Source organism: Bos javanicus, chromosome 9 (assembly GCF_032452875.1).
Source record: "Bos javanicus breed banteng chromosome 9, ARS-OSU_banteng_1.0, whole genome shotgun sequence".
NCBI lineage: Eukaryota > Metazoa > Chordata > Mammalia > Artiodactyla > Bovidae > Bos > Bos javanicus.
In genome coordinates, this window is record NC_083876.1 from 69546368 (window position 1) to 69573237 (window position 26870).

Sequence of the window (26870 nt, forward strand, 5' to 3'; positions counted from 1 at the left end):
CCAGATGCACAGACATAAAAGCAGCAAATTAGCAAAGTGAAATAATGGAGGATTATGTCCAAAATGAAAGAACAAGATAAAATCTCAGAACTCAGTGAGGTTGAACTGCTGCTGCTGCTGCTGCTAAGTCGCTTCAGTTGTGTCTGACTCTGTGCGACCCCATAGATGGAAGCCCACCAGGCTCCCCCGTCCCTGGGATTCTCCAGGCAAGAACATTGGAGTGGGTTGCCATTTCCTTCTCCAATGCATGAAAGTGAAAAGTGAAAGTGAAAATGAAGTCGCTCAGTCATGTCCAACTCTTCGTGACCCCATGGACTGCAGCCTACCAGGCTCCTCTGTCCATGGGATTTTTCAGGCAAAAGTACTGGAGTGGAGTGCCATTGTCTATGCAATCTATTTCATAGAGAGTACAAGATAATGATTGCAAAGATGTTCCAAGCACTAAGGAGAAGACTAGATGAACCGGGTGAGAAATTAGGAGTTTTTAACAAAGGATTAAGAAACATAATGAAGAACAAAACAGAGATGAAGAATACAATAACTGAGATGAAAAATACATTAGAAGGAATCAATAGTAAATTAGATAATACAGGAAAGGATCAGCAAACTGGAAAACAGAGTAGTAGAAATTACTGAAGCTGGACAAGACAAGAAAGAAATGAGGATAGTTTAAGAGACAACTTCAAGCATAGCATTTACATTATAGTGCATACCAGAATTAAAAGAGAGAGAGAAAAGGGATGAGAACTTTTTTTGAAGACTTAATAGCTGAAAACTTGTCTAACCTGAGAAAGGAAAGAAACATCCAGGTCTAGGAAGCAGAGAGAGTCCCAAGCAAGATCAACTGAAAGAGGACTATATAAAGACAAATTGTATTTGAAAATGGCAAAAATTGAAGACAAAGAGAGAATAGTTAAAGCAGCAAGGGAAAAGAAAAAAGTGATGTGCATGGGATCTCGCATAAGGCCCTTGACTGACTATTCAGCAGAAACTCTTCAGGCCAGAAGGGAGTGGCAGAGTATATTTAAAGTGGTGAAAGAGAAAAAACTATAACTAAGAATACTCAACCTGGAAAGGTGTTCATCCAGATTTGATAGAGAAATCAAAGGCTTTACACATGAACACAAGCTAAGAGTTCAGCATCACCAAACCAGCTTTACAAGAAAAGCTAAGGAGACTTTAAGCAGAAGAGGAAAGGCCATAACTAGAACATGACAATTATGAAAGGAATATCTCATTTTTAAAGGCAAATATATAATAAAGATAATAAATCAACCATGCATAAAGCTTTCAGGAAAGTTAAAAGACAAAAGCAGTAAAATCACCTATATCCAAAGAAGTGGTTAAAGGATATACAAGACAAAAAGATGTAAAATACAATGTCAAAAACAGTAAACCTTGGTGGGGGGTAGGAAAAATACAAGGTTGTTAAAATATGTTTGTACTTGAGAGATTAGCAATGTAAAACAATCACACACACACACACACACACACACACACACACACATATATACAGCCATCTACAGTGTGGGGAATATAGTCAATAATTATGTAGTATGGTGGGGTATTGGGCTTTCCAGGCGGCACTAGTGGTAAAGAACCCGCCTGCCAATGCAAGAGATGCAAGAGACGTGGGTTTGGTCCCTGGGTTGGGAAGATCTCCTGGAGAAGGAAAATGTCAACCCACTCTAGTGTTCTTGCCTGGAGAATCCCATGGACAGAGGAGTTAGGTGGGCTACAGTCCGTCCATTGGGTCACAACTGAAGCGACAAAGCATGCCCACATGGTGACATATTGTAACTAGACTTCTCATGGTGATCATTTTAAACCATTTATAAATATCAAATCACTATGTTGTGTAACAGAAATTCACATACTGTTGTGGGTCAACTATACTTCAAAAATAAACTCATAGAAAAAGAGATCAGATTTGTGGTTTACCAGAAGTGTGGGGTGAAGGAAGGAGGAATTGGCTAAAGTTAGTTAAAAGGTACAAGCTTTCAATTATAAGATAAATAAGTATGTGAGATGCCATGTAAAACATTATAAATATAGTTAACACTGCTGTAAGTTATATATTGGAGAAGGAAATGGCAACCCACTCCAATATTCTTGCCTGGGAAATCCCATGGACAGAGGGGCCTGGTGGGCCTGGTGGGCTGCAGTCTATGGAGTTGCAAAGAGTTGGACATGACTTAGTAACTAAACAACAACAAAGTTATATATGAAAGTTGTTCAGAATAGATTCCAAGAGTTCTTATCAAAAGAAAATCATTTTTTCTATTTCTTTAACTTTGTATCTATATGAGATGATGGATGCTCACTAACCTTATTGTGTTAGTCATTTCATGCCATAGGTAAGTCAAATCTCTACACTGTAGACTTTAACTTTATATAGTGCTGTATGTCAATTATATCTCAAGCAAACTGGAAAAAAAACACCATCAAGGACTGGGACCAATTAACCCAAAAGCCTACCAGCCCCAAATTCAAATTTTTACACAACTAGTTGTTTTAAGCATAAACCAAATTAGCACATTCTTAGCCATTTAGAGCTGCCTGCCTGCTTTGCACACTTCACCAGACAGCGCCCAACATCTGCTAGTCACAGATAAGACAAACCCTGTGGTTATAGAGGCTCTAAGCCGCTGATACCCTTCAGAGTTTTCTGCCCCCAGAGACTTCCTATTGGACTGCTGAGAAACATCACATAAACACGTGAGTTCCCTCTTCCCTGGAAATTTCCTTGCCTTCTCTCCTTGTGGATGTGTCCCCTCCCACAAACTATCTCTAGATTGTTTGGTCCTGGTTCTGTGAGGGGGGCTATTTCAAGATGGATGGATGGTTGCAGGAACAGGGGTGTGTGTTTGTATGTGTATTTCCTAACTCTGTCTACTAAAAAAAGCATAGAGGCAATGATTTCCCAAGATCAATAGGCACTCCTGACACCCAGATCTTGGTCTCCACCTACCATTCCCAAATAAAAGGAACTGGGGCTCCTTAGACAAATGGCTAGGGCCAGGGTGATCACAGGGAAAGAACAAGTGGTGTCAGAAAGTAAGAAAGTGCTCAGTAAACATGGGGTCATTAAAACAAGATGCAGAAGTCAAATTGAAACACTGGCCAAATCTGGGATAATCTGAGAACAAAATAATAAATGGTAATGTTTTAGGTCAGGCAGCTGTAACAAAATACGATAGACTAAGTGGCTTAAACAACAGAAATTTCTTACAGTTCTAAAGTTCAAAATCAAGGTGCCAGAAAGGTTTCTTTCTTTTGGCTTGTAAGCAGCTGTCATCTCTCTGTGTGCTCAAGTGACCTCTTATTTGTGTGTCCATGGAGAAAGACAGCTAGCTTTTTTTTTTTTTTTACAGTTGAAATCGTTTGCATATCTTTATATACCTTTAAACAATGATTCTTATTTTTTCTTTCTAAATTTCTATATATAAAGCTGGTCTTCATGGAAGTAATCTAAAACCATTATTTCCTTTAAATGTATTGATCTTAAATATTATATTTATTTTTAATTTCTAATAAAAAATAATTTTCATTGGTTAATTATGCCTCTTAGGAAGAAAAATCTTAGAACTGAAATGGGACAATAATTTAAAGCTAAAATAAAATTATAAATTACAAGTGGTATTTAAAAGTTAAATTGTTTGCCTGCAAGGCCTTTTATTAATACCCAAGGCAAAGAAAAAAAATCCCATGTGATAAAATTATGAGTCAAATTTTTCTACTTATAGCATGTGGCTATTCTTACATATGAGATCAATAATACTACTCATCCACATTCTGTGACTTAAATTGAACAAAAACAAGAATCAAGTTATTTGATTTTTAAAAAAGCTGGCTAATATGTACTCAATGTTTGCTGCTGTTGTTTAGTCGCTAAGTCGTGTCTGACCTTTTGGCAACCCTATAGACTGCAGCCCTCCAGGTCCCTCTGTCCACTGGATTTCCCAGACAAGAATACTGGAGTGGGTTGCCATTTCCTTCTTGAGGACAGCAATTTTTCTGGTGTCCCTTCTTATAATGGCAATAATCCCATCATGAGGTCCCCTCTTTCATGACTTTGTGTTCAGTTGTGTCCAACTCTTTGGACCCCCTGGACTGTAGCCTGCCAGGCTCCCCTATCCAAGGGATTCTCCAGGCAAGAATACTGAAGTAGGTTGCCATTTCCTTCTCCAGAGGATCTTTCCTACCCAGGGATTGATCCTGTGTCTCTGGCATTGGCAGGCAGGTTCTTTACCACTGACCCACCAGAGAAGCCCCCTTCATGACCTCATCTAACCTTAATTACCTCCCAAAGGCTCCTATTTTCAAATACCATGGAGGGTGAAGGGCTCAACCTATCATCTGGAGTTGGGGTATGCCAACATTTGTAACTGGAGAAGGCAATGGCACCCTACTCCAGTACTCTTGCCTGGAAAATCCCACAGACCGAGGAGCCTGGTGGGATGCAGTCCATGGGGTTGCTAAGAGTCACACACGACTGAGCGACTTCACTTTCACTTTTCACTTTCATGCATTGCAGAAGGAAATGGCAACCCACTCCAGTGTTCTTGCCTGGAGAATCCCAGGGACGTGGGAGCCTGGTGGGCTGCCGTCTATGGGGTCGCACAGAGTCAGACACGACTCAAGTGACTTAGCAGCAGCAACATTCGTAACAGAATATGATGACTCAGTACACATAGAGTAAACTAGGAAACCAGGAATACATGATGATGTGAATAACTGAATAAATAAACAAATAGAGAAGGAATAAAAGCTCCTCTTTAGAATTCCAACTAATGTAAAAAGTTATGGAAATAAATGATCATCGTTTGGCAAATGTCACAGTAATAATCAAGTTTTAGTCAAGAATAATGAATGTTAAACTGAGTGGGTTGAAGTACAATAAAAAACAGGATAATTTCATAAGATTAATTAACCTCATATGATATTAATTACAAAAAGGAACACAGTAACTTTTCGGTGGTGAGACCTGGCAAATCCTACTTTAAACAAAAGATCAAAGTCAACCTCAACAGCAATGGGACAAATCAGCATTACATGCTCTCCAATGTGACACGCTGAGAGTAAGCAATACTACTTTTGCGATATTCTCGCAAAAATGTAAAACTTGAGTATAGTCAGAGGAAACCTCAGACAAACCTAAACTGAGAGACTCTTTAAAAGTCTGAAGTTCATGAAAGACAAAGAAAACCTGAGGAACTCTGAAGATTAAAGGAGACTAAGGGGACCTGACAAGTTCATGCAATCTGTGACCCTAGGTTTGGCCTCAGTTAAGAGTTGTGTCTATATATTCTACCTCTAGTGCCAAATAAAAAACATGGAAGCAAGCACTAAATAAAATGGTTATCAGTAAATACCTATTTATTGATTGCTTACCAAGAAATTTAGGTGGGTAGGGCCCTCTGCTTTCATCAGCCTTCCTCTCTCTGAGTAGAAATGTGTGTTCTGAACCACCCGTATAGTGAAGGTATGCAATTATATATGTCAGAGGAGCTCTATCCTTCACCAGAGAATTTATGGGATATAGACTAAAAAATTGAGTGGTTGCCTGGAGATATGACCTGTGACCTTATAAGGAGATGGCCATTGGGGAAATACAGAGACACAGGGAGAATATCATGTGAGGATGGAGGATTAGCGTGATGCATCAAAAGCCAAGGAATGGTAGAAATGCTGGAAAACTACTAGAAGCTTGGAAGAGGCAAAGAAGGATTCTCATATCAGTTTCAGAAGGAGCATGGCTCTGCAACACCTTGAGTTAAGACTTACAGCCTCCTACAGACCACAGGTCGTATTGGAGTAGGGCCCACCTTACTCCAGTATGACCTCATTTAACTAATGATACATGTATGGAGTGACCCTATTTCTAAATACAACCACATTCTGAGGGACTGGAGATAAGAACTTCACCATATCTTTTGGGGAACGCAGTGCAACCCTTAAAATCCCTGAACGTCTTTAAGGGTCAGTTAATGTTTGTAATTTCTTAACATTTCTGCTGTTTTAAATCTAGTTTGTGACAGTGTGTTATGGCAGCTCTAGTAAGCTAATACAAGGACCTATGTACCAAACCTCATTCTAGTGGCTCTGGATCAAAGTGAAATAAGATGTGGTCCCATCTTCAGGGATGTGCTAGATAAGACTTCAGAAAGAGAGAGAGACAGAGAGTGAGAGATGCGGGGAGGGAGATGAAGAGAAAGAGGGAGGAGAGATATTAGTTAAGAGATTTGTATTATTAGGAGAGAATTTCTCTGATGGGTCAGTCAGTGGTAAAGGCCCCACCTGCCAATACAGGAGATGCGAGTTCAATCCCTGGGTCAGAAAGATCCCCTAGAGAAGGAAATGGCAACACACTTTAGTATTCTTGCCTGGAGAATTCCATGGATAGGGGAACCTGGTGGGCTGTAGTCCATAGAGTCGCAAAGACACACACTTCAGATGTTGGAATAAAAATGATATACCCACAATGAAATTTGAGAGACAGCAAATCTCTATGGACTAATTTATAAAGTTACTAAAAATTCTAGCAGAAGTTTTTAAAAGGAATCCAACAACTTATTCTGAATATGTAGTAGAATAGAGATCCATAAATAGCTAAATCAGTTTGGAAAAAGAAGAGAAAAATGCTATTCTCAACCAAAAAATGGTAAGATATACCATAAAGCTTCCCTAGTAGCTCATAGCTCAGTTGGTAAATCTTCTCTAACAGCTCAGTTGGTAAAGAATCCACCTTCAATGCTCGAGACCTTGGTTTGATTCCTGAGTTGGGAAGATCCACTGGAGAAGGGATAGGCTATCCACTCCAGTAATCTTGGGCTTCCCTTGTGGCTCAGCTGGTAAAGAATCTGCCCACAATGTGGGAGACCTGGGTTTGATCCCTGGGTTGGGAAGATCCCTGGAGAAAGGAAAGGCTACCCACTCCAGTGTTCTGGCCTGGAGAATTCCATGGACTGTGAAGTCCATGGGGTTGCAAAGAGTCAGACCTGAGCGAGCAACTTTCACTTTCTTACCAAAAAGCCATGATAATGAAGCAGTGTGGACCTAATGCAGCCATAGGTAAATGAACCAATAGATTAGAAGAAAGAGCTCAGTGACACACCTGTATGTTTTGGGGAACTTGGTACATGAGGGAAATACTACTTGAATCCATGAGGTAAAATGGATGGACTGCTCAATGGATGTTATTGAGGAAACTGACGGACTCTACAGGGGAAAAGAGAATTGGAAAACACCCAATGTACAAAGATGGGTATCAATGGATTAAAGAACTAAGCATGAAAGACAAACTAAAGCAAATAGGAGAAAATATAGAAATATATATTTGTGATTTTTGAGTAGAAAGGACTAGTGAAACTTCCAAAATGCAAAGTGCAAGGGAAAATTTTTTCAATTGCCTATTTAAAAAATAAGAATCTCAAATGATGATATATATAAAATTATCAGATTATTTACAGATTAGGAAAAGTTAACTGTGAACTTCCAGATGTTCATGCTGGTTTTGGAAAACGAAGAGGAACCAGAGATCAAATTGCCAACATCTGCTGGATCATCGAAAAAGCAAGAGAGTTCCAGAAAAACACCTATTTCTACTTTACTGTCTATGCCAAAGCCTTTGACTGTGTGGATCACAATAAACTGTGGAAAATTCTTCAAGAGATGGGAATACCAGACCACCTGACCTGCCTCTTGAGAAACCTGTATGCAGGTCAGGAAGCAACAGTTAGAACTGGACATGGAATAACAGACTGGTTCCAAATAGGAAAAGGAGTACGTCAAGGCTGCATATTGTCACCCTGCTTATTTAACTTCTATGCAGAGTACATCATGAGAAATTCTGGACTGGGTGAAGCACAAGCTGGAATCAAGATTGCTGGGAGAAATATCAATAACCTTAGATATGCAGATGACACCACCCTTATGGCAGAAAGTGAAGAGGAACTAAAGAGCCTCTGATGAAAGTGAAAGAGGAGAGTGAAAAAGTTGGCTTAAAGCTCAACATTCAGAAAACTAAGATCACGGCATCCGGTTTCATCACTTCATGGCAAATAGATGGAGAAACAGTGGAAACAGTGGCTGACTTTATTTTGGGGGCTCCAAAATCACTGCAGATGGTGATTGTGGTCATGAAGTTAAAAGACACTTGCTCCTTGGAAGGAAAGTTATGACCAACCTAGACAGTGTATTAAAAAGCAGAGACATTACTTTGCCAACAAAGTCTAGTCAAGGCTATGGTTTTTCCAGTAGTCATGTATGGATGTGAGAGTTGGATTATCAAGAAAGCTGAGCAACAAAGAATTGATGCTTTTGAACTGTGGTGTTGGAGACGATTCTTGAGAGTCCCTTGGACTGCAAGGAGATCCAACCAGTTCATCCTAAAGGAGATAGGCCTGGGTGTTCATTGGAAGGACTGATGCTAAAGCTGAATCTCCAATACTTTGGCTACCTGATGTGAAGAGCTGACTCATTTGAAAAGACCCTGATGCTGGGAAAGACTGAGGGCAGGAGAAGGGAATGACAGAGGATGAGACAGTTGGATGGCATCACTGACTCAATGGACATGAGTTTGGGTAGGCTCTGGGAGTTGGTGATGGACAGGGAGGCCTGGCATGTTGCAGTTCATGGGGTCTCTAAGAGTTGGACATGACTGAGCAACTGAACTGACCTGAATTGAATTGAGGAAAAGTTATTTGCAATATGAAACCATAAGAGGTTCTTGTTGTTCAATCGCTAAGCCATGTCCAACTCTTTGCAGTCCCAAGGTCTGCATCACACCAAGTCTTCCCTGTCCTTCACTATATCCCAGAGTTTGCTCAAACTCATGACCATTAAGTCAGTGATATCATGCAATCATGTCATCCTCTGTCATCCTCTTCTCGTCCTGCCCTCAATCTTTCCCAGCATCAGGGTGTTTCCCAATGAATCAGTTCTTTGCATCAGGTGGCCAAAGTATTGGAGTTTCAGCTCAACATCAGTCCTTCCAATGAACACTCAGGGTTGATTTCCTTTAGGCCTGGTTTGATCTCCTTGCTGTCCAAGGGAGTCTCAAGAGTCTTCTCCAGCACCACAGTTTGAAATCATCAATTCTTCAGCACTCAGCCTTCTTAATGGTCCTACTGTCACATCCATACATGACTACTGAAAGAACAATAGCTTTGACTATACAAGTCTTTGTCGACAAAGTGACATCTGTTCTTTTTTAATACATTATCTAGATTTGTCATAGCTTTCCTTCCAAGGAGGAAGCATCTCTTAATTTCATGGCTGCAGTCACTGTCCACAGTGATTTTACAGCTGAAGAAAATAAAATCTGCCACCATTTTCACTTTTCCTCCATCTATTTGCCATAAGGTGATGGGATCAGATGCCATGATCTTAGTTTTTTGAAAGTTGAGTTTTCAGCCAGCTTTCTCACTCCCCTCTTTCACCCTCATCAAGAGGCTTTTTAGGTGCTCTTTAGTTCTGTAAGAGGTTAATAATTAACTATACAAAATCCCAGAGGTAAATATCTAGGATATGCAAGCAAATCCACAAGTAAAAGATAGGAAGACCATGGAAAATATTCCTCTTAAAATGGACCTTGTAAGACCTTATTGAATTTACACATTCAATAAATATTTATTGAGTGCCTATCACATGTCAACACTGCTCTGGGCACCAGGGTTACAGCAGACAAATTTCCTGCCCTTATGAAATTTAAATAGTCCACAACCTTCTCTCTTACCAATAAGAAAAAGAAATTAGTTTCTACTAAATGAATTTTCCTTTAAAATGATAATTGTGTCATTTTAAAATTGGAAGAATTTTTAAGGTGCATTTCTTCTAATTCCATACATTTGTGATAATATTCCCAGGGCACAGTGGCCTGACGCATAAACACAGATGAAGTGTCACCTATGTGTCATAGGTGACACTTCATCTGTGTTTAGAATGTAAAGGCCAGTAGTTAGATGGGTCCAGAATTGCTATGACTGAGTCACGGCTTTTCCATTTTGTGCCATTTGGCAACCTCTCTGAGCTTTAGTTCCTTCATCAGTAAAATAACAAATAATGAGACAGCTCATACAATTCATATGAGGATTAAATGAGATAATATAAAACAAAACAGCATCTGGCACACGATAAAAATTCAATAATGACTCTTTTTACATCTTTATTTCATGTTGATATTGAGTCCAGTAATTGTTATTTCCCCATGCATATCATGGGGCTTTCCAGGTGGCAAGGATTCCACCTACCAGTGCAGGAGATGCAAGAGACATGGGTTTGATCCCTGGGTCAGGAAAATCTCCTGGAGTAGGAAGTGGCACCCACTCCAGTATTCTTGCCTGGAGAATTCCATGGACAGAGGAGTCTGGCAGGTTACAGTCCATGGGGTCACAAAAAGTTGGACACAGCTGAGCACAACAGACATATGCTATTTCAAAATTAGTATGGTAACACTTCTGGTTATTAATCAGGCAATTAATTTTTTCTTTAATTAATAATCAGAAAGGGAAGTCATATGCCTTCCCTGAGACCTACCCTGGTAGTGTGTGAGGTGTGTCTTGTAGATTAACCATTAATCCTAGAGTGAAAACTGAATTCAGGGTTGTCGGGCTGGAAAAGATGTGAGACACCATCTTGCCAGTCCCCGGTTTTTTGACACAGGCAGATGCACAGACCTGAAAGAGGTAAGTACCAGGCTCTGAGTTTGCACAGCTAGAACTATGGCACTTCTCCTGTGGTTATAATTAATTATGATCAGAAAAGATGACTGTGGTTAAGAAATCATGGTTGTGATTAGGAAACATTAATGTTACCAGGTGGCTTTGTGAACTGGGTGTGAACTGGCTCCATGAATGACCTCAATTAATTAGAGACCTAGACTCAGGAGGACTCAAAGTTATTCCGAGTATGAATGTGCTGGACTTCACTTGACTGTTGCTTTGGTTCAGTAGGTGGAGCCACTCTTCCTCATTAGAGTAAACAGATTCAACTCAATTATAAATAGAAAAAAATATGTGCCCTCCGCCATTGAGAGCTGCAGAGAGTGACGACTACCTGGAGACCTCGGGTGCCGCGGTCAGCAGTGTTGGAGCATGAGTTCCAAGCCACAGTCCATCGGGGTCATTGGAGCTCCTTTCTCAAAGGGCCAGGTGAGTCAAATTCTGGCTTTGAATAACTGCAGTTTATGAGAAAAGTTACGAATTTCAAAATTAGTAAGATGTCACTGTCTGGTTAGTTAAACAGCCTGATACAACCTGACCTGAAATTTATACTAAAGTCTTTTCATCATTTTACATCATTGTATAATTATGGTCACAAATCCACTTATAACATTAGATTTATAACTATAACACCTAATCCCAGCCCCAGCCAGTTTTATTTAAATGTGCCGAACTTTTCTTCATTTTTTGAGAAAATAATTTTATTTGAGTGGAAATAGACGATTTCTGCCTTGTAGCTACTCATTTAGATGTCCATGCTCTTATCGCTCTTGGTGTTACTGTGTATATGTAGAAGGAGATAGAATTTTAGGAAAATATATTTTTTTAGTTATATAATTAATACCTAGAAAAATTCATAGATGGGTGGTAAATTTTAAGTTTTAAAAATGTGAATAAACTAAATATTATTGATTTATCAACATTTTGAGTTATTTATATTATTTTAGAGCTTTAATGATTCTATAAAATTGTTGATTCATGGATTAGGTGGAGTTCTTTGTGTACCTCCTTTTGAGGGATGAAAAAAGAAAAGCAAAAAAGGAAACCCACCTGCAGATTGATCACATTGAAAAGACTATTGGAACTCCCAAGTTCTAAAACATGCCAACAACTCTTAAATATACTGTCTTTTTTTTTCTTGCCCAGGCACACTCATTCTGGTAAATTTAATGAGATTACAGATATCTTCAACTCCTCCAAGTGTCTGTGCTAAAGGGGTGGGGGAAGAATAAAACAAAAGCAAATAAGATAAAGTGTGAATTCAAACTCACCATGCAGATTTTTTTGAGGTTGTGGTTGTTTTAAATGAGGTTTCTCGGGTTTCTTAGAACTTTCTCTTTGCCCAGTTGAGCAGTGTATTGCTTCTCTTAGTTCTGAACTCTTGCTTTGCACTCTGTGACTTTTTTTTATTACAAAACAAATTGGGACAGGTCAGAGGTTAGAGATGCGAACTGTATTTGAAATGTCAGTCAAAACTGCTTCACTTCCCTTGGAAATCTTTCAAAGTTCTCTCCCGAAACACAGGCAGGTTTTGCTGACAAAGAGGTATTTCTTATAATGCTGGGCTTAATTGCAAATTCCTCAATGTACTCACCTATTCTGACAGGTTCTAACAAAGATCACAATAAAATAATTGATTAAAAAAAAAGAAGAAGAAGAAAAGGGGATGGAGGGAGAAAGGAAGAAAGAAAGGGAGAGAGGGAGGGAGGAAATGGCTTGAACATGCTCTGATCCCTGGACCCCAGCAGAAGGCCACATGCTGATAACAACAGCCCCTCTAGGGGATAACATTTTGAAACATAGCTTTTTCCGTTCTCCATGATTCTTTCTCCTGCCTCTACAGCCCCTCCTTATTAAAACATGGCACCATGCAAAGAGTAAGACACTACCGACCCATACACACACACACACACGAGAATGAAGCTTCTTGTTTTAAGAGATTTTTCTACTCTAAGCCATAGCATAGAAGGGAAAAATCAGCCAACATATGAATTTCTGTCCCTAGCCAAGGGACATAAAATTTGGATAAACAAGCAAAGGAGAGGATTAAAGGGCAGATGACTAGAAGGTTGAATCTGAAAAAGAACTCCATCCTCAGCCCCACAGCCTTGCAGGGCAGTGGTTGAGGGGAGGGGGTGGTGACCAAAAATGAAGTAGGTATTATATCTATTGTCCCGTCATGTTAGCTAAGGCTCAGAGGGCTATGGTAATTTGTTCAAGGTCACACTGCTTTGACTCCGTAATTCCAGACACTGATACCAAAGCCTGTGCTCCTGACCTGAGTTGTTACATCTTTAGTTCTACAGCGGATCTTGGAGTTGTGGTCAATTAGGGATTGGAGCCTAGCTTCAAAGTCAGTAGTGCTAACAAGAAACAATGAGGAAAGACCAAACATGAGAAGCATTTTAAATCAGATGGAAAATAAAAGCTAGAAAGTGTCAATCTGGGAAGCTGAACAACGGTGCTATTGTAAATATACAGCCAGCCCTCCATATTTGTGGGAATGTCTTTACTGTCATTTTATGTAAGGCACTTGAGCATCTGTGTGGGGTAGGGGAGGGTGTCCTGGTCAATCCTATACAGATCTGGAGGAGAAATTTTAGTATCAGTTAAGGGGTTGTATAAGATTTCTTCTTCTTTTTTTTTTTTAATAATTCTGAAAGTTCAGAGTGGTTTTATTTTTGAAATTTTTATTGAAATATAGTAGATTTACAATGTTTTAGTTTTGAGTGTACAGCAAAATGATTTAGTTATATATGTATATATAATTTTAGTTCTTTTCCATTGAAGGTTATTATAAGATATTGAATATAGTTCTCTGTGCCCTACAGTAGGTCCTCTTTGGTTATCTATTTTGTATATATTAGTGTGCATATTTTAATTCCAAACTCCTAATTTATCCCCTCATCTCTATCTCCCCTTTGGTAGCCATAAATTTGCTTTCTATGTTTGTCAGCCTATTTTTGTTTTGTAAATAAGTTCATTTGTCAGGAGTGTTTAAAATTTGTTCCAAAGTTTGAAAGGGAGAGGGCAAGAGTCAGGGAGTTTTATGACACTGACAATTTCTGAACACCTACTAAGTGTCAGCTCTATAATACAGTGCTGGAAGTGTAGAGAAGATTGGACAGAAATCTAATAAAGGAGAGAAGACAATGACAAATAACTCAATCAAGGCAAAATTTTAGCCAAGTAGCACTCTGCTGCTGCTGCTAAGTCACTTCAGTCATGTCCAACTCTGTGCGACCCCAGAGACGGCAGCCCACCAGGCTCCCCCATCCCTGGGATTCTCCAGGCAAGAACACTGGAGTGGGTTGCCATTTCCTTCTCCAATGCATGAAAGTGAAAAGTGAAAGTGAAGTTGCTCAGTCATGTCCGACTCCTAGCAAACCCATGGACTGCAGCCTACCAGGCTCCTCCATCCGTGGGATTTTCCAGGCAAGAGTACTGGAGTGGGGTGCCACTGGAGTTTAAAAATTGTACCTACTTGTTGAGGGGGTAGGGGTGGGAGTCATAAAAAAAAAAGGCAGTGAAGTGAAGGAGCAAATGTGCCTGGCTGAGCCTGGTGTTGGGGGGGAGTCCCTTGCTGCCAGGGACAGGAATTTGCCATGGAGGATTTGCCTGGTAGTCAGGGCAAGTCATCTGGTAATTTGAGGTGGGAGGAACTTCCGCTTAGTTTGGTGCCACAATGCAACCCTGAGGATGGACACAGGTGTCTTTCGGCACATCTTCCCACCTGACGGCAGGCTTCCCAGGCGGCACTGGTGGTGAGGTGCAGGAGGCCTAAGAGACAAGGGTTGGTTCGCTGGTTTGGGAAGATCACCTGGAGAAGGGAATCCAGAAGGACAGCCCCTCTCCAGTATTCTTGCTTGGAGAATTTCATGGACAGAGGAGACCTGTGGGCTATAGTCCATGAGGTCGCCAAGTGTTGGACACCACTGAGTGACTAACACTTTCACTTTTTCACTCCCACCTAACAGCACAGAGTACCTTTCTCTATTGAAAAGCCTTGTTGGAAATTGGAATCAGAGAGACACATAAAAGAACTATTTCTTTAGATGGCTTATCTGCCAGGGGGCTGGAGAAGACTTACTGCAAGGAAGAAGCATGCTAGCTTCCCCGATGTAAAAAGAGCAAAGGTAGCATTGTGCCAACCATGCTTAGACAGGTCAAAACTTGAAATACTGGGTTGGTCTTTGTGAGTTCATCTCCCAAGTGATGATTTTCCCTGCTGCCTCCTTTCTCCGCAAGAGCCCTAACTTACTACCATGCAGACCTGCACGTAGGTCTGTCTGATGTCATGCTCTTTTTTTTTTTTTTACCTTATGTTTTGACTCAAGCTGTTCTCCAGGTTTGCAAAGTTTCTTCATCACCCCATCTATTTTCCTAAATGACCTACTCATGTTGCAGGACTCAGCAGAAATGTCAGCCTGTTCTCTAAAGAATTCTCTGAAACTTCTCCACCCCTGACAGGGTTAAGAACATCCTGTTTTTGTGGTTACAATATCTTTTAACTGTGTTGATGTAAATCTCTAAGTATTATAATTGGGATTATTAATAAATATCCAAATTCCCTATTCACTTGTGAGTCACTCAAAGACAAAAGCCCTCTCCTTTGGATCATTGTATCTCTGTCTCTCAGAGTGCTTTGGTACAAAACGTGTCCACTGTGTTGGTAACATAGTGTGATGGAGAAAAGAAGCTGCAAGTTTTGGGATCCAAACCATCTGGATGTGAACTAAGGCTCTGCCACTTGTTCGCTGTGTGCCTGTAGGAAAGTTATACAACCTTTTTGATTCTATATCTTCATATTTGACATAAGAGTAATTCAATCTACCTTGCTGTGATGACAGTGAGATAATGTAAATTCCTGACCCTGTAGGTACTCAAAAAGTGATAGTTACTCTTCAACTCATTAATGAGAAAGGTTTCTATTGTGGGGGGTTGATGATATGATAATGTCTGAATTACTCTATGTTTTCATTGTTCAGCCACGAGGAGGGGTGGAAGAAGGCCCTACAGTACTTAGAAAGGCTGGTCTGCTTGAGAAACTTAAAGAACTAGGTAACTGTTTACTTAATCAATTTTTTATTAAAGTATAGTTGATGTACAACATTATATGTTACATATTTATACAGTATAGTGATTCATAATTTTCAAGGTTATACTCCATTTACAGTTATTGTAAAATGCTGGCTATATTTCCTATGCTGTACATTACATCCTTGTAGCTTATTTTATTTGTAATAGCTTGTACCTCTCAACCCTCTACTCCTATATTGCCCCTCCCCCACCCCTTCCCCACTGGTAACCACTGGTTTGAACAAGGTAATTCCTAAGTTGAAAGCTGATCAGCCCAATTTCTTTCTTACTCTGAAGGAAGGTCCAGGCTTCTGTTAAAAGAGGGTGTGTCTGGAGTGACATTTATACCACAGTGACGTTATAGCAGCATTGGCTATAACCTTAGAAGTACATCTTACTAAAAAAAAAAGCAGTGAAGGGGAGAATGCTCAGTAAACACTGCTGGATGAATATCCTCACTCAGATATTTTGTCTTTCCAGTGAGACTACTCTTAGAGTAATCTGTGTGTGAAGAACTAGGGGGTGGGTGCATGGTAGGGGATTCAGGGAAACTGAAAATGAAAAGCCCAGGGCAGCAGAAAGTACATTACTAACAAAAGGATCCTTATTTGTAAAAAGAAATAAAATAAGATGGTTATATAATAATAATAGCAGTACCTAGTATTTGCATTAACATCCTAGTATGTGTACATATATACATATATTCTGTATATACACATGAGCATGCAGATGAAAAGTAGTATAATTTTAAAAGTATGGGCTAAAGTAAAGGTCATCTTTATATGTAAAACCCTGATGAAATGTTGGGGAGGATAGAGATCAATCAGAACTCTCATGTATTTCTGGTGGGAATGCATAAATACACAGCCACTTTGGAAAGCAGTTTGGCAGTTTTTTAAATAAACATGCATTTACCTCTTGACCCAGCAAATCTTCTCCTAGAGATTTACCAAGAGAAGTGATAACATGTACTACAAAGTCTTCTTCTTGAATGTTTGTAGTAGCATTATTTATAAAAGTCAGGAAATGGAAACAACAAACGCTCATTAACTGGTGAAGGGATAAAGAAAAAGTGGTACATCTGTACCATGGGGGTAATACTCAACAATAAACAGGAACACAGGCAAGAACATGGGTGAATCTCAAAGACATCATGCTGAAGGAAAGGGGCCAGACACAAAAGGCTATAAACTGTATGATGTATATGAAATTCTAAGAAAGACAAAAGCCTAGCAAGAGAAAGATCAGCAGTTGCCTGTGCGAAAAGACACAGATTGACTTAAAGGGCAGGAGGGAATTTGGGGAGTACTGAAAATATTCTGAAAGTGAAAAAATTCTAAATCTTTATTATGGTGGTACTTGCAAGACTGTGAATATTTCTAAGACTAGCTGACTTGTAAATTTAAAATGAGTGTATTTTAGTGAATAACAATTATACCCCATAAAGTTAAAAAAAAAGAAAAGACCCCAAGCGAGAATAGAAAGCTAGATCCTTCAGTTAACAAGCGTAGTTTGGCCACATTTTATATCCACTTGAATCTCTTGAAGGTGTTACTGATTCATGGATACACATGGACATGTAATAAGTACAATATACTATGACTGATTAATTCAGAACACTGTACTTATCCCATATCACACTTTTGCATGAAACCTGTACCTTGAAGCCTAAGCAGGGCCTTTTAGGAAGTGAGCCTAGGTCTTTAGAATCTTTACGCTATGCTACGCTAAGTCACTTCGATCGTGTCCGACTCTGTGCGACCCCATAGACGGCAGCCCACCAGGCTCCCCAGTCCCTGGGATTCTCCAGGCAAGAACACTGGAGTGGGTTGCCATTTCCTTCTCCAATGCATGAAAGTGAAAAGTGAAAGTGAAGTCGCTCAGTCGTGTCTGACTCTTAGAGACCCCATGGACTGCAGCCCACCAGGCTCTTCCATCCATGGGATTTTCTGAGCAAGAGTACTGGAGTGGGGTGCCATTGCCTTCTCCATTAGAATCTTTAGGTTATCTGTAATTTATTTAAAAAGTATAAAAATAGAGCCTTTATTTCCTGACCTCATGGAAGCATTATCAGATCAGTCTCTCAGTCGTGTCTGACTCTTTGCGACCCCATGAATCGCAGCACGCCAGGCCTCCCTGTCCATCACCAACTCCCGGAGTTCACTGAGACTCATGTCCATCGAGTCAGTGATGCCATCCAGCCATCTCATCCTCTGTCGTCCCCTTCTCCTCTTGCCCCCAATCCCTCCCAGCATCAGAGTCTTTTCCAATGAGTCAATTCTTCACATGAGGTGGCCAAAGTACTGGAGTTTCAGCTTTAGCATCATTCTGTCCAAAGAAATCCCAGGGCTGATCTCCTTCAGAATGGACTGGTTGGATCTCCTTGTAGTCCAAGGGACTCTCTAGAGTCTTCTCCAACACCACAGTTCAAAAGCATCAATTCTTCGGTGCTCAGCCTTCTTCACAGTCCAACTCTCACATCCATACATGATCACTGGAAAAACCATACCTTGACTAGACGGACCTTTGTTGGCAAAGTAATGTCTCTGCTTTTGAATATGCTATCTAGGTTGGTCATAACTTTCCTTCCAAGGAGAAAGCGTCTTTTAATTTCATGGCTGCAGTCACCATCTGCAGTGATTTTGGAGCCCCCAAAAATAAAGTCTGACACTGTTTCCACTGTTTCCCCATCTATTTCCCATGAAGTGATGGAAGCATTAGGTTAATCATATATTCTTATTTAATTCAGACAGTCTCATTATGAGGCAGGTACAATGGGCAGGCAGAGTAGGAAGCTGAGTGGCTTCAGTTGGATGACCACTTGGAATGAAACCAAGGGCTCTTAATATAGTGTAAGGAAGTTGAGAAAATATCAGTGTCTTTTTTTTCTGAGCGTAAATATATATTGTTGCTGTTCAGTTGCTAAGTTGTGTCCAACTCTTTTGTGACCCCATGGACTGAAGCTGGTCAGGCTCCTCTGTCCATGTGATTCTCCAGGCAAGAATACTGGAAGGGGTTGTCATTTCCTTCTCCAGGGGATCTTCCCAATCCAGGGATCAAACCCAGGTCTTCTACTTGGCAGGTGGACGTTTTACCACTGAGCCACCTGGGAAGCCCTATATATATATATGTATAAATACATATTTTTAAAAACAGCTTTTTATTACCTACACAAAACAAGCTTATCATAGAAAAGTGAACAGCACACAAACAGAACCCAAGACAGTGTCGCCATGCTTCAAGCCCAAACCAGCTTATCACTGTTACACTTTCATGTCTAGCCTAACTGACTGAGTCAAGAAGAATTTTCAGAGAACCCAGTATAGCAGACAGCGGTGTAGAACCCAGTATACAGCAGGCACCGGTGTGCAGTGAAGTTGGGATGATGATGTCAGCTAATAGTGGATATGGTTTTTACTTTCATGAGATTTTACAGCCATTCCAGGTTCTTTTTTTTTTTTTTTTGCAAATACACCTATTTGGTAAAATTGGAATTATCCTAAAGTCTGTTTTATAATCACCTTTACTAACCTAACTTCCCCGGTGGCTCAGACGGTAAAGTGTCTGTCTACAATGCGGGAGACCGGGGTTCGATCCCTAGGTTGGGAAGATCCCTTGGAGAAGGAACTGGCAATCCACTCCAGTGCGATTGCCTGGAAAATCCCATGGATTGAGGAGCCTGGTAGGCTACAGTCCATGGGGTCGAAAACAGTCAGACACAACTGAGCTACTTCACTTACTAACCTAAAACTTTTAATTATAGAGTGTGATGTGAAAGATTATGGGGACCTGTCCTTTGCTGATAATCTTGATGACAGTCCCTTTCAAATTGTGAAGAATCCAAGGTGTGTGGGAAAAGCAAGTGAAAAGCTGGCTGATGTGGTGGCAGAAGTCAAGAAGACTGGAAGGATCAGCCTTGTCCTGGGCGGAGACCACAGGTCTTTTTTTTAAATGTTTATCTCTATGGGAGTCTGGTATAAATACGGTGAAGGAAGTATAACCAAAACCATGAGAAGAGAGAAAATAGGAAAGGAAAGTATTGATCAATATTTTATATCACATTTTCTGTCTTGTTTCTTTTGATTTTATTGATTACTACTTTATTTTGGAAACAAAAACTTCCCTCTGTTTGAAGTCTGTTATGACCTTTTTCTATGACAGCAGAAAATACATGGTATGTGAATGGATTTCAGCAAAATGTTCAAGCTTACATTCCTAAATAAATAAGCACTGAGGAAATTAATAGTCAGCCTATTGTACTTGATTAGTGATAACAGAAATAACTTATGTCAACAAGTAAAGCATGTGTTTCACACTATCAAAGTAGTAATTATCAAACTTTTGAAATACACATGCATATATAAAAGAAAAAAAACAGTGGCAATTGTTCTCTAGAAACCATTTCTACTAGAATTTTGAAAATCTGTTACATTTCCTGCCTGCCATAATTTTTCCCTTGTATATAATTTTAACCATTGTATGCGTTATCCTGTTTTGTTCATCTACACTACAGATTTCCTTATGTTATTAATACCTCACAATACATATGAGCATAATTTTTTACTGTTGCTTGATATTTCATCTAGGTATGATATCTCTCTCTCTATATATATGTATATATATATATATCTCTCTCTCTCTCCATGTTGTCAGATATTCAGGTTATTTTCAAATGTCACCATTATGAATAATGTGGTAAAGATAATGTTGTGCGTGAGTCTGCCCATGTTTACTCTCAAGGTCCCAGGACATGTAATCAGAAGTACGATTAGATCAAAAGTGCAAAGACTACAATGACTCTTAATGCAGGAGTCAATTACTTCAGCCCCCTTCATATTTTCCTTGAAAGCCAAAGTGTTTTCAGGACTTCTGTGACAAAACTCATGTTGAGTAACTGGAGCTCTCTTTTTTTAAGTAAAAAAAATTTGTAAGTGGGAATTTTGACTGGCGCATGGACAAAGGAAAACAAACCTGAAGGGAAAGACAAAGAGCATCAAGAAAGGCCTGCTTCTGAAAGCTCACGGTTCTCTGGAGGGTTCCTGAGCGTTCACAAGTGGGACAATGCAGACTTTGTATGGCAAATCCTGGTCTTTTAACTTTTGTGTGAGATACTACTTAGCTTTGCCATACTGGCAAGTTTTATGGAGCTTGGAGTGTTTGAGATGAATTTTGAGGGTTCTGGACCTGGCTAAGAGTGAGTCCTTAAATACGTAGCAGGAGACTAGAAAGTTCCAGCAGAGGATCTGAACATTGAATAGAGTGAGCGTCCAGGATACACTGGCTGAAGTAGATGTAAGGGTTTTGAGTGATGGTCCCCAATTGTAAAAGAATTGGATTTTAAGAAAAATGGGAGGACTCTGTCATAATTCACTTGGGAGAATTAAGTATTTACCAAGAGAGATGAGAGTACAGAAAATGAGCCTGTTTTAACCCTGAGAACTGAGTGATATCTCATGCTAAAAAACTTGTGTGGCTACTGTCTTTTCACATATTTAATTTTTAGTGAAACTAGAATTTGCTATTAGAAGGTGGTTTTGAAGAAAAATGAAAGTTTTTTTAGTAATGCCGTTACAGTGAATAAATATAACTTGTTAGTAAATATTGTGTTAGGTATACTTTATTGCGATTGTTTAATTGGGATCTTCAGTTTAAAATCTCTCATAAATATTAGCCACTTTGACTTAAAGAAAAATCAGGCAAGAATATTGTGTAAATGATGTGATAAACATACTGATACTGCAAACCTGATGTTCACACGAACTTCTTTTCCTTTAAAGTTTGGCGATCGGCAGCATCTCTGGCCATGCCAGGGTCCACCCAGACCTCTGTGTCATTTGGGTGGATGCTCACACGGACATCAACACTCCACTGACAACCAAAACCGGGAACTTGCATGGACAACCTGTGTCTTTCCTTCTGAAGGAACTAAAGGAAAAGGTAAACAGCTGGTTGGTATTCTGTTACAGAAGAATTGTCTTTAGCAGAAGTTCAGAAGCCAGAAGGGAAGTAAGAACCCCTGTGCCATTTTATTCTTGATTAATTTTCAAACCATTTTCTCAGCAGCCGATAAGCAATGGGGGGGAGGTGGACAGAGGTAGTGAGACTGTGTATCTCTACGTTTTTAACAGTTTGCAAACTGACTTCAGGAGTAGCTCCCCCCCCCCTTTTCCCCCCCCTCAGAATTCCAAATAGTTTATGTAGATTCTCTGCTCTCAGAAAGGTGGAACACAATTCTCCACTCCTAAGTGGAGAATATGGCTGCTTAGTTTAGAGCCTTCCCCTAAGGTAGTATGAATTCCCAGCAAGGCCTATGTTCCCAGGACCATGGTGCTCTCCAGACTTCTTCCATGGGTGCTGTCTCTGTGCCTACAGTCATCCAAGCATGAGATTTGGCCCCTTACATCTTTAGGTTTAGAGAGATGAAGACCTTAAGTGAAGAAGTTCTAAGGGTTGGTGACAGAGGGGACAGGGTTCAAGGCACAGCCTGCTGTTTCAGATACATAATCCTTCTAGAAAGGGCAGGCAGCACAAGGTCGGGGGGCAAGGCAGACTAGTGGGTGACTGGAGGGAGGGAAGCCACAGACAGTATGCTCGCTCCTCGGGTAGCACAGGAGGACAGACATTCTCTTCCTAATTTTATACTATATTTTAATGATTTCCTTGAATTTTATGTTCTGAATATAACATGCAATCTAACATGTGTCCTTAACTTTCAATATAAGATTTGCTTATGTATAACCCAATGGAACCATTGCAATTCTAGATGCCTGAGGTCCCAGGATTCTACTGGGTGGCTCCCTGCATATCTGCCAAAGACATTGTGTATATTGGTCTGAGAGATGTGGACCCTGGGGAACAGTAAGTTTATTTCTTGATGTGGTTTACCTTCCTTTTTGTCCTTTCTCATGTTAGGCGTGCTGGTCAAGTCAATGCGAAAAAATTATTTTCAGCATCAATTCTATATATCTATATGTGTGTGCTCAGACGCTCAGTTGTGCCCAACTCTTTGCAACCCCATGCCTGCCAGGCTCCTCTGTTCATGCGATTCTCCCAGCAAGAATACTGGTCTGGGTTCCCATTTCCTCCTCCAGGGGATCTTCCCCCTCCAGGGACAGAGATAAGAGAAAATAGTCTCTTAAGTCTCCTGCATTGGCAGGCAGATTCTTTACCACTAGCACCACCTAGGAAACCCTATATCTATATCTGTATCTAAGTGCATGCTAAGTCACTTCAGTCATGTCTGACTCTTTGAAACCTATGGACTGTTGCCCGCCAGGCTTCTCTTTCTATGGGATTCTCCAGGCAAGAATACTGGAGTGGGTTGCCATACCCTCCTCCAGGGGATCTTTCCGACCCAGGGATCGAACCCATGTCTCTTATGTCTCCTGCATTGGCAGGTAGATTCTTTATTGCTGAGCCACCTAGGAAACCCGTCTGTATATAGATCTGTATCTATCAGATCAGATCAGATCAGTCGCTCAGTCATGTCCGACTCTTTGCAACCTCATGAATCGCAGCACGCCAGGCCACCCTGTCCATCACCAACTCCCGGAGTTCACTGAGACTCACGTCCATCGAGTCAGTGATGCCATCCAGCCATCTCATCCTCTGTCGTCCCCTTCTCTTCCTGCCCCCAATCCCTCCCAGCATCAGAGTCTTTTCCAATGAGTCAACTCTTTGCATGAGGTGGCTAAAGTACTGGAGTTTCAGCTTTAGCATCATTCTGTCCAAAGAAATCCCAGGGCTGATCTCCTTCAGAATGGACTCGTTGGATCTCCTTGCAGTCCAAGGGACTCAAGAGAGTCTTCTCCAACACCACAGTTCAAAAGCATCAATTCTTCGGCGCTCAGCCTTCTTCACAGTCCAACTCTCACATCCATACATGACCACAGGAAAAACCATAGCCTTGACTAGACGAACCTTTGTTGGCAAAGTAATGTCTCTGCTTTTGAATATGCTATCTAGGTTGGTCATCACTTTCCTTCCAAGGAGTAAGTGTCTTTTAACTGCTGCAGTCACCATCTGCAGTGATTTTGGAGCCCAGAAAAATCAAGTCTGACAGTTTCCACTGTTTCCCCATCTATTTCCCATGAAGTGATGACACCAGATGCCATGATCTTCGTTTTCTGAATGTTGAGCTTTAAGCCAACTTTTTCACTCTCCTCTTTCACTTTCATCAAAAGGCTTTTGAGTTCCTCTTCACTTTCTGCCATAAGGGTAGTGTCATCTGCATATCTGAGGTTATTGATATTTCTCCCGGCAATCTTGATTCCAGTTTGTGTTCTTCCAGTCCATCGTTTCTCATGATGTACTCTGCATAGAAGTTAAATAAACAGGGTGACAATATACAGTCTTGACATACTCCTTTTCCTATTTGGAACCAGTCTGTTGTTCCATGTCTAGTTCTAACTGTTGCTTCCTGACCTGCATACAAATTTCTCAAGAGGCAGATCAGGTGGTCTGGTATTTCCATCTCTTGAAGAATTTTCCACAGTTTATTGTGATCCACACAGTCAAAGGCTTTGGCATAGTCAATAAAGCAGAAATAGATGTTTTTCTGGAATTCTCTTGCTTTTTCTATGACCCAGCAGATGTTGGCAATTTGATCTCTGGTTCCTCTGCCTTTTCTAAAACCAGCTTGAACATCAGGAAGTTCACGGTTCACATATTGCTGAAGCCTGGCTTGGAGAATTTTGAGCATTCCTTTACTAGCGTGTGAGATGAGTGCAATTGTGTGGTAGTTTGAGCATTCTTTGGCATTGCCTTTCTTTGGGATTGGAATGAAAACTGACCTTTTCCAGTCCTGTGGCCACTGCTGAGTTTTCTAAATTTGCTGGCGTATTGAGTGCAGCACTTTCACAGCATCATCTTTCAGGATTTGGAATAGCTCAACTGGAATTCCATCACCTCCACTAGCTTTGTTCGTAGTGATGCTTTCTAAGGCCCACTTGACTTCACATTCCAGAATGTCTGGCTCTAGGTCAGTGATCACACCATCGTGATTATCTGGGTCGTGAATATACACATATATATACATATACGAGCTTCCCGGGTGGCTCAGCAGTAAAGAATCTGCCTGCCAATGCAGAAGACGTGGGTTTGATTCCTGGGTTGGAAAGATCCCCTGGAGAAGGAAATGGCAACCTACCGCAGTATTCTTGCCTGGGAAATCCCATGGACAGAGGAGCCTGGTGGGCTACAGTTCATAGGGTTGCAAAGAGTCAGACAAGACTTACAAACGAAACAGCAACAACATAGATATATATGTATGTATTTAGGTGATTTTTACCTTGACTTGCTGTTTAAAAATTATTGATATATACATACAGTTCACCAAACTTAAATATATATTTTTAAAGATTTATGTTTTGGCTATGGTGAGTCTCTGGTGCTGCACATGGCCTTTCTCTAGTTGCGACGAGTGGGGGCTACTCTGTTGTGGTGCTTGGGCTTCCAACGTGGTGGTTTCTATTGTGAAGCATGGGGTCTAGAGCATGGGGGCTTCAGTAGTCGCAGTGTGCGGCTTCAGCAGTTGTGGCTCACGGGCTCTGGAACGCTGGTTCAGTAGTTCTGGCACACTAGCTTAGTCACTCTGCAGCACGTGATCTTTCCAGACCAGGGATCGAACCAATGTCTGTTGCATTGCAAGGTGGATTATTAACCGGTGGACCACCAGGGAAGCCCCTTAAATAATTTTTGAATGTTACCACACTGATCTTTTCTCTAAAAGGAAACAAGAGGGTCAGCCTCCTTATAAACTGTAGATTCTCTTAATATCTTCTCTTTCATAGCTATATTTTGAAAACTCTGGGAATTAAATACTTTTCAATGACTGAAGTGGATAAACTGGGAATTGGCAAGGTGATGGAAGAAACATTCAGCTATCTACTAGGAAGGTATGACGTGTTTGTGTGTGTGTGTGTATAAACATAAATATTATTAAAACGACTTGCTACTAATACTAGTCAATGTAAGTTAATAACAAAGCCTGCAAGTATAATCATGAAAGTTCACAGGGTTGTCACTTTTTGTAAAACAAAGAACTGAATTTTCTACTAAATATTAAACCACCAACTTTAACCTGAATTCCTTTCCCACCTTTTAAAAGAAAGAAAAGGCCAATTCATTTGAGCTTTGATGTTGATGGACTGGACCCATCTTTCACGCCAGCTACTGGCACACCAGTCCAGGGAGGTCTGACTTACAGAGAAGGTCTCTACATCACAGAAGAAATTTACAAAACAGGTGAGTAAAACTCTGAATGAATACAAGACAAAGTGTACATCTGGCCAATATGTATCGATACCTCCCTGATCTGAAAACAAAGCCCCAACTTGACACTCTCTGAATGCCCACTGCATAATACAAGGACTGAAATGTTTTCAGTTGTTACTACCTCTTTGCACTCCTGGATAATAATTCAAGTCAGTCTGTACTAAATTACAAATGTCAGCTATTTAATAAATTACATTATTTCCATTTGTTGTTATAGGTTTACTCTCAGGATTAGATATAATGGAAGTGAATCCATCTCTGGGGAAGACACCAGAAGAAGTGACTCGAACAGTGAACACAACAGTAGCAATAACCATGGCTTGCTTTGGGGTTGCTCGAGAGGGTAACCATAAACCTATTGATTACCTTAGCCCACCAAAGTAAACATGGAATCATCATATAAAAAAGTCTCACAGCTAAATGACATAATTAGCAAATCTAATAAAGTTACAGTCATCGTCCCAAAGATTCGGTCTTTCAGGAAAATCTTTTGCCTGGGTAAATATTAGTACAATTAGTGTAAACTGTATCAATTCCCTCTTGGTGTGAAATTCAAGATATGGAAATGCTAACTTTTGTGAAATTAAAAAGTTTATATTCCCATTTTGGCAAAAGACTTATCCTTAGAGAAACATACATTCATATTCAAATAAAAATTTGCTGGCATTAAAAATAAACACTTTTATCAGCCCGAACATGTACAGTGGGACTCCTGATATCAGGAGACAGAACTACCCAACTTGAAAAGGGACCATATTTCCATGTTGTTCAAAGCTGTAATGCCTAGAAACT

The 26870-nt window shown here is 40.3% G+C and overlaps 1 protein-coding gene and 1 long non-coding RNA gene across 3 annotated transcripts in view; one reads left to right on the forward strand and one right to left on the reverse strand.

The window, feature by feature from the left end:
- Positions 1 to 12171, reverse strand: part of LOC133254024 (uncharacterized) — a 77182-nt gene extending 65011 nt beyond the window's left edge. The window contains exons 1-3 of one of the 2 annotated variants that reach the window (XR_009738534.1): positions 11996 to 12171; positions 11059 to 11179; positions 10540 to 10679 (exon numbers count right to left, since the gene is read on the reverse strand). This is a non-coding gene — a long non-coding RNA (uncharacterized LOC133254024). The remainder of the gene's footprint in view (positions 1 to 10539; positions 10680 to 11058; positions 11180 to 11995) is intronic. The other variant, XR_009738533.1, reaches the window with a different exon arrangement.
- ARG1 (arginase 1) lies at positions 11068 to 26546 on the forward strand. The gene is made up of 8 exons (XM_061427999.1): positions 11068 to 11153; positions 15713 to 15785; positions 19567 to 19741; positions 21581 to 21740; positions 22567 to 22661; positions 25595 to 25699; positions 25912 to 26048; positions 26296 to 26546. The coding sequence occupies exons 1-8, from the start codon at positions 11097 to 11099 to the stop codon at positions 26460 to 26462; spliced, it is 969 nt and encodes a 322-aa protein (XP_061283983.1). The 5' UTR covers positions 11068 to 11096; the 3' UTR covers positions 26463 to 26546.
- Positions 26547 to 26870: the final 324 nt, after the last annotated feature.

What these genes read in the sequence shown, in the direction of transcription:
- ARG1 (XM_061427999.1), top strand. Translation starts at nt 11,097, where the DNA reads ATGAGTTCCAAGCCACAGTCCATCGGGGTCATTGGAGCTCCTTTCTCA. An exon ending in GATGTGGACCCTGGGGAACA is followed by an intron (nt 22,662 to 25,594) that starts GTAAGTTTATTT and finishes TCTCTTTCATAG; the next exon opens with CTATATTTTGAAAACTCTGG. An exon ending in AGAAGAAATTTACAAAACAG is followed by an intron (nt 26,049 to 26,295) that starts GTGAGTAAAACT and finishes TTGTTGTTATAG; the next exon opens with GTTTACTCTCAGGATTAGAT.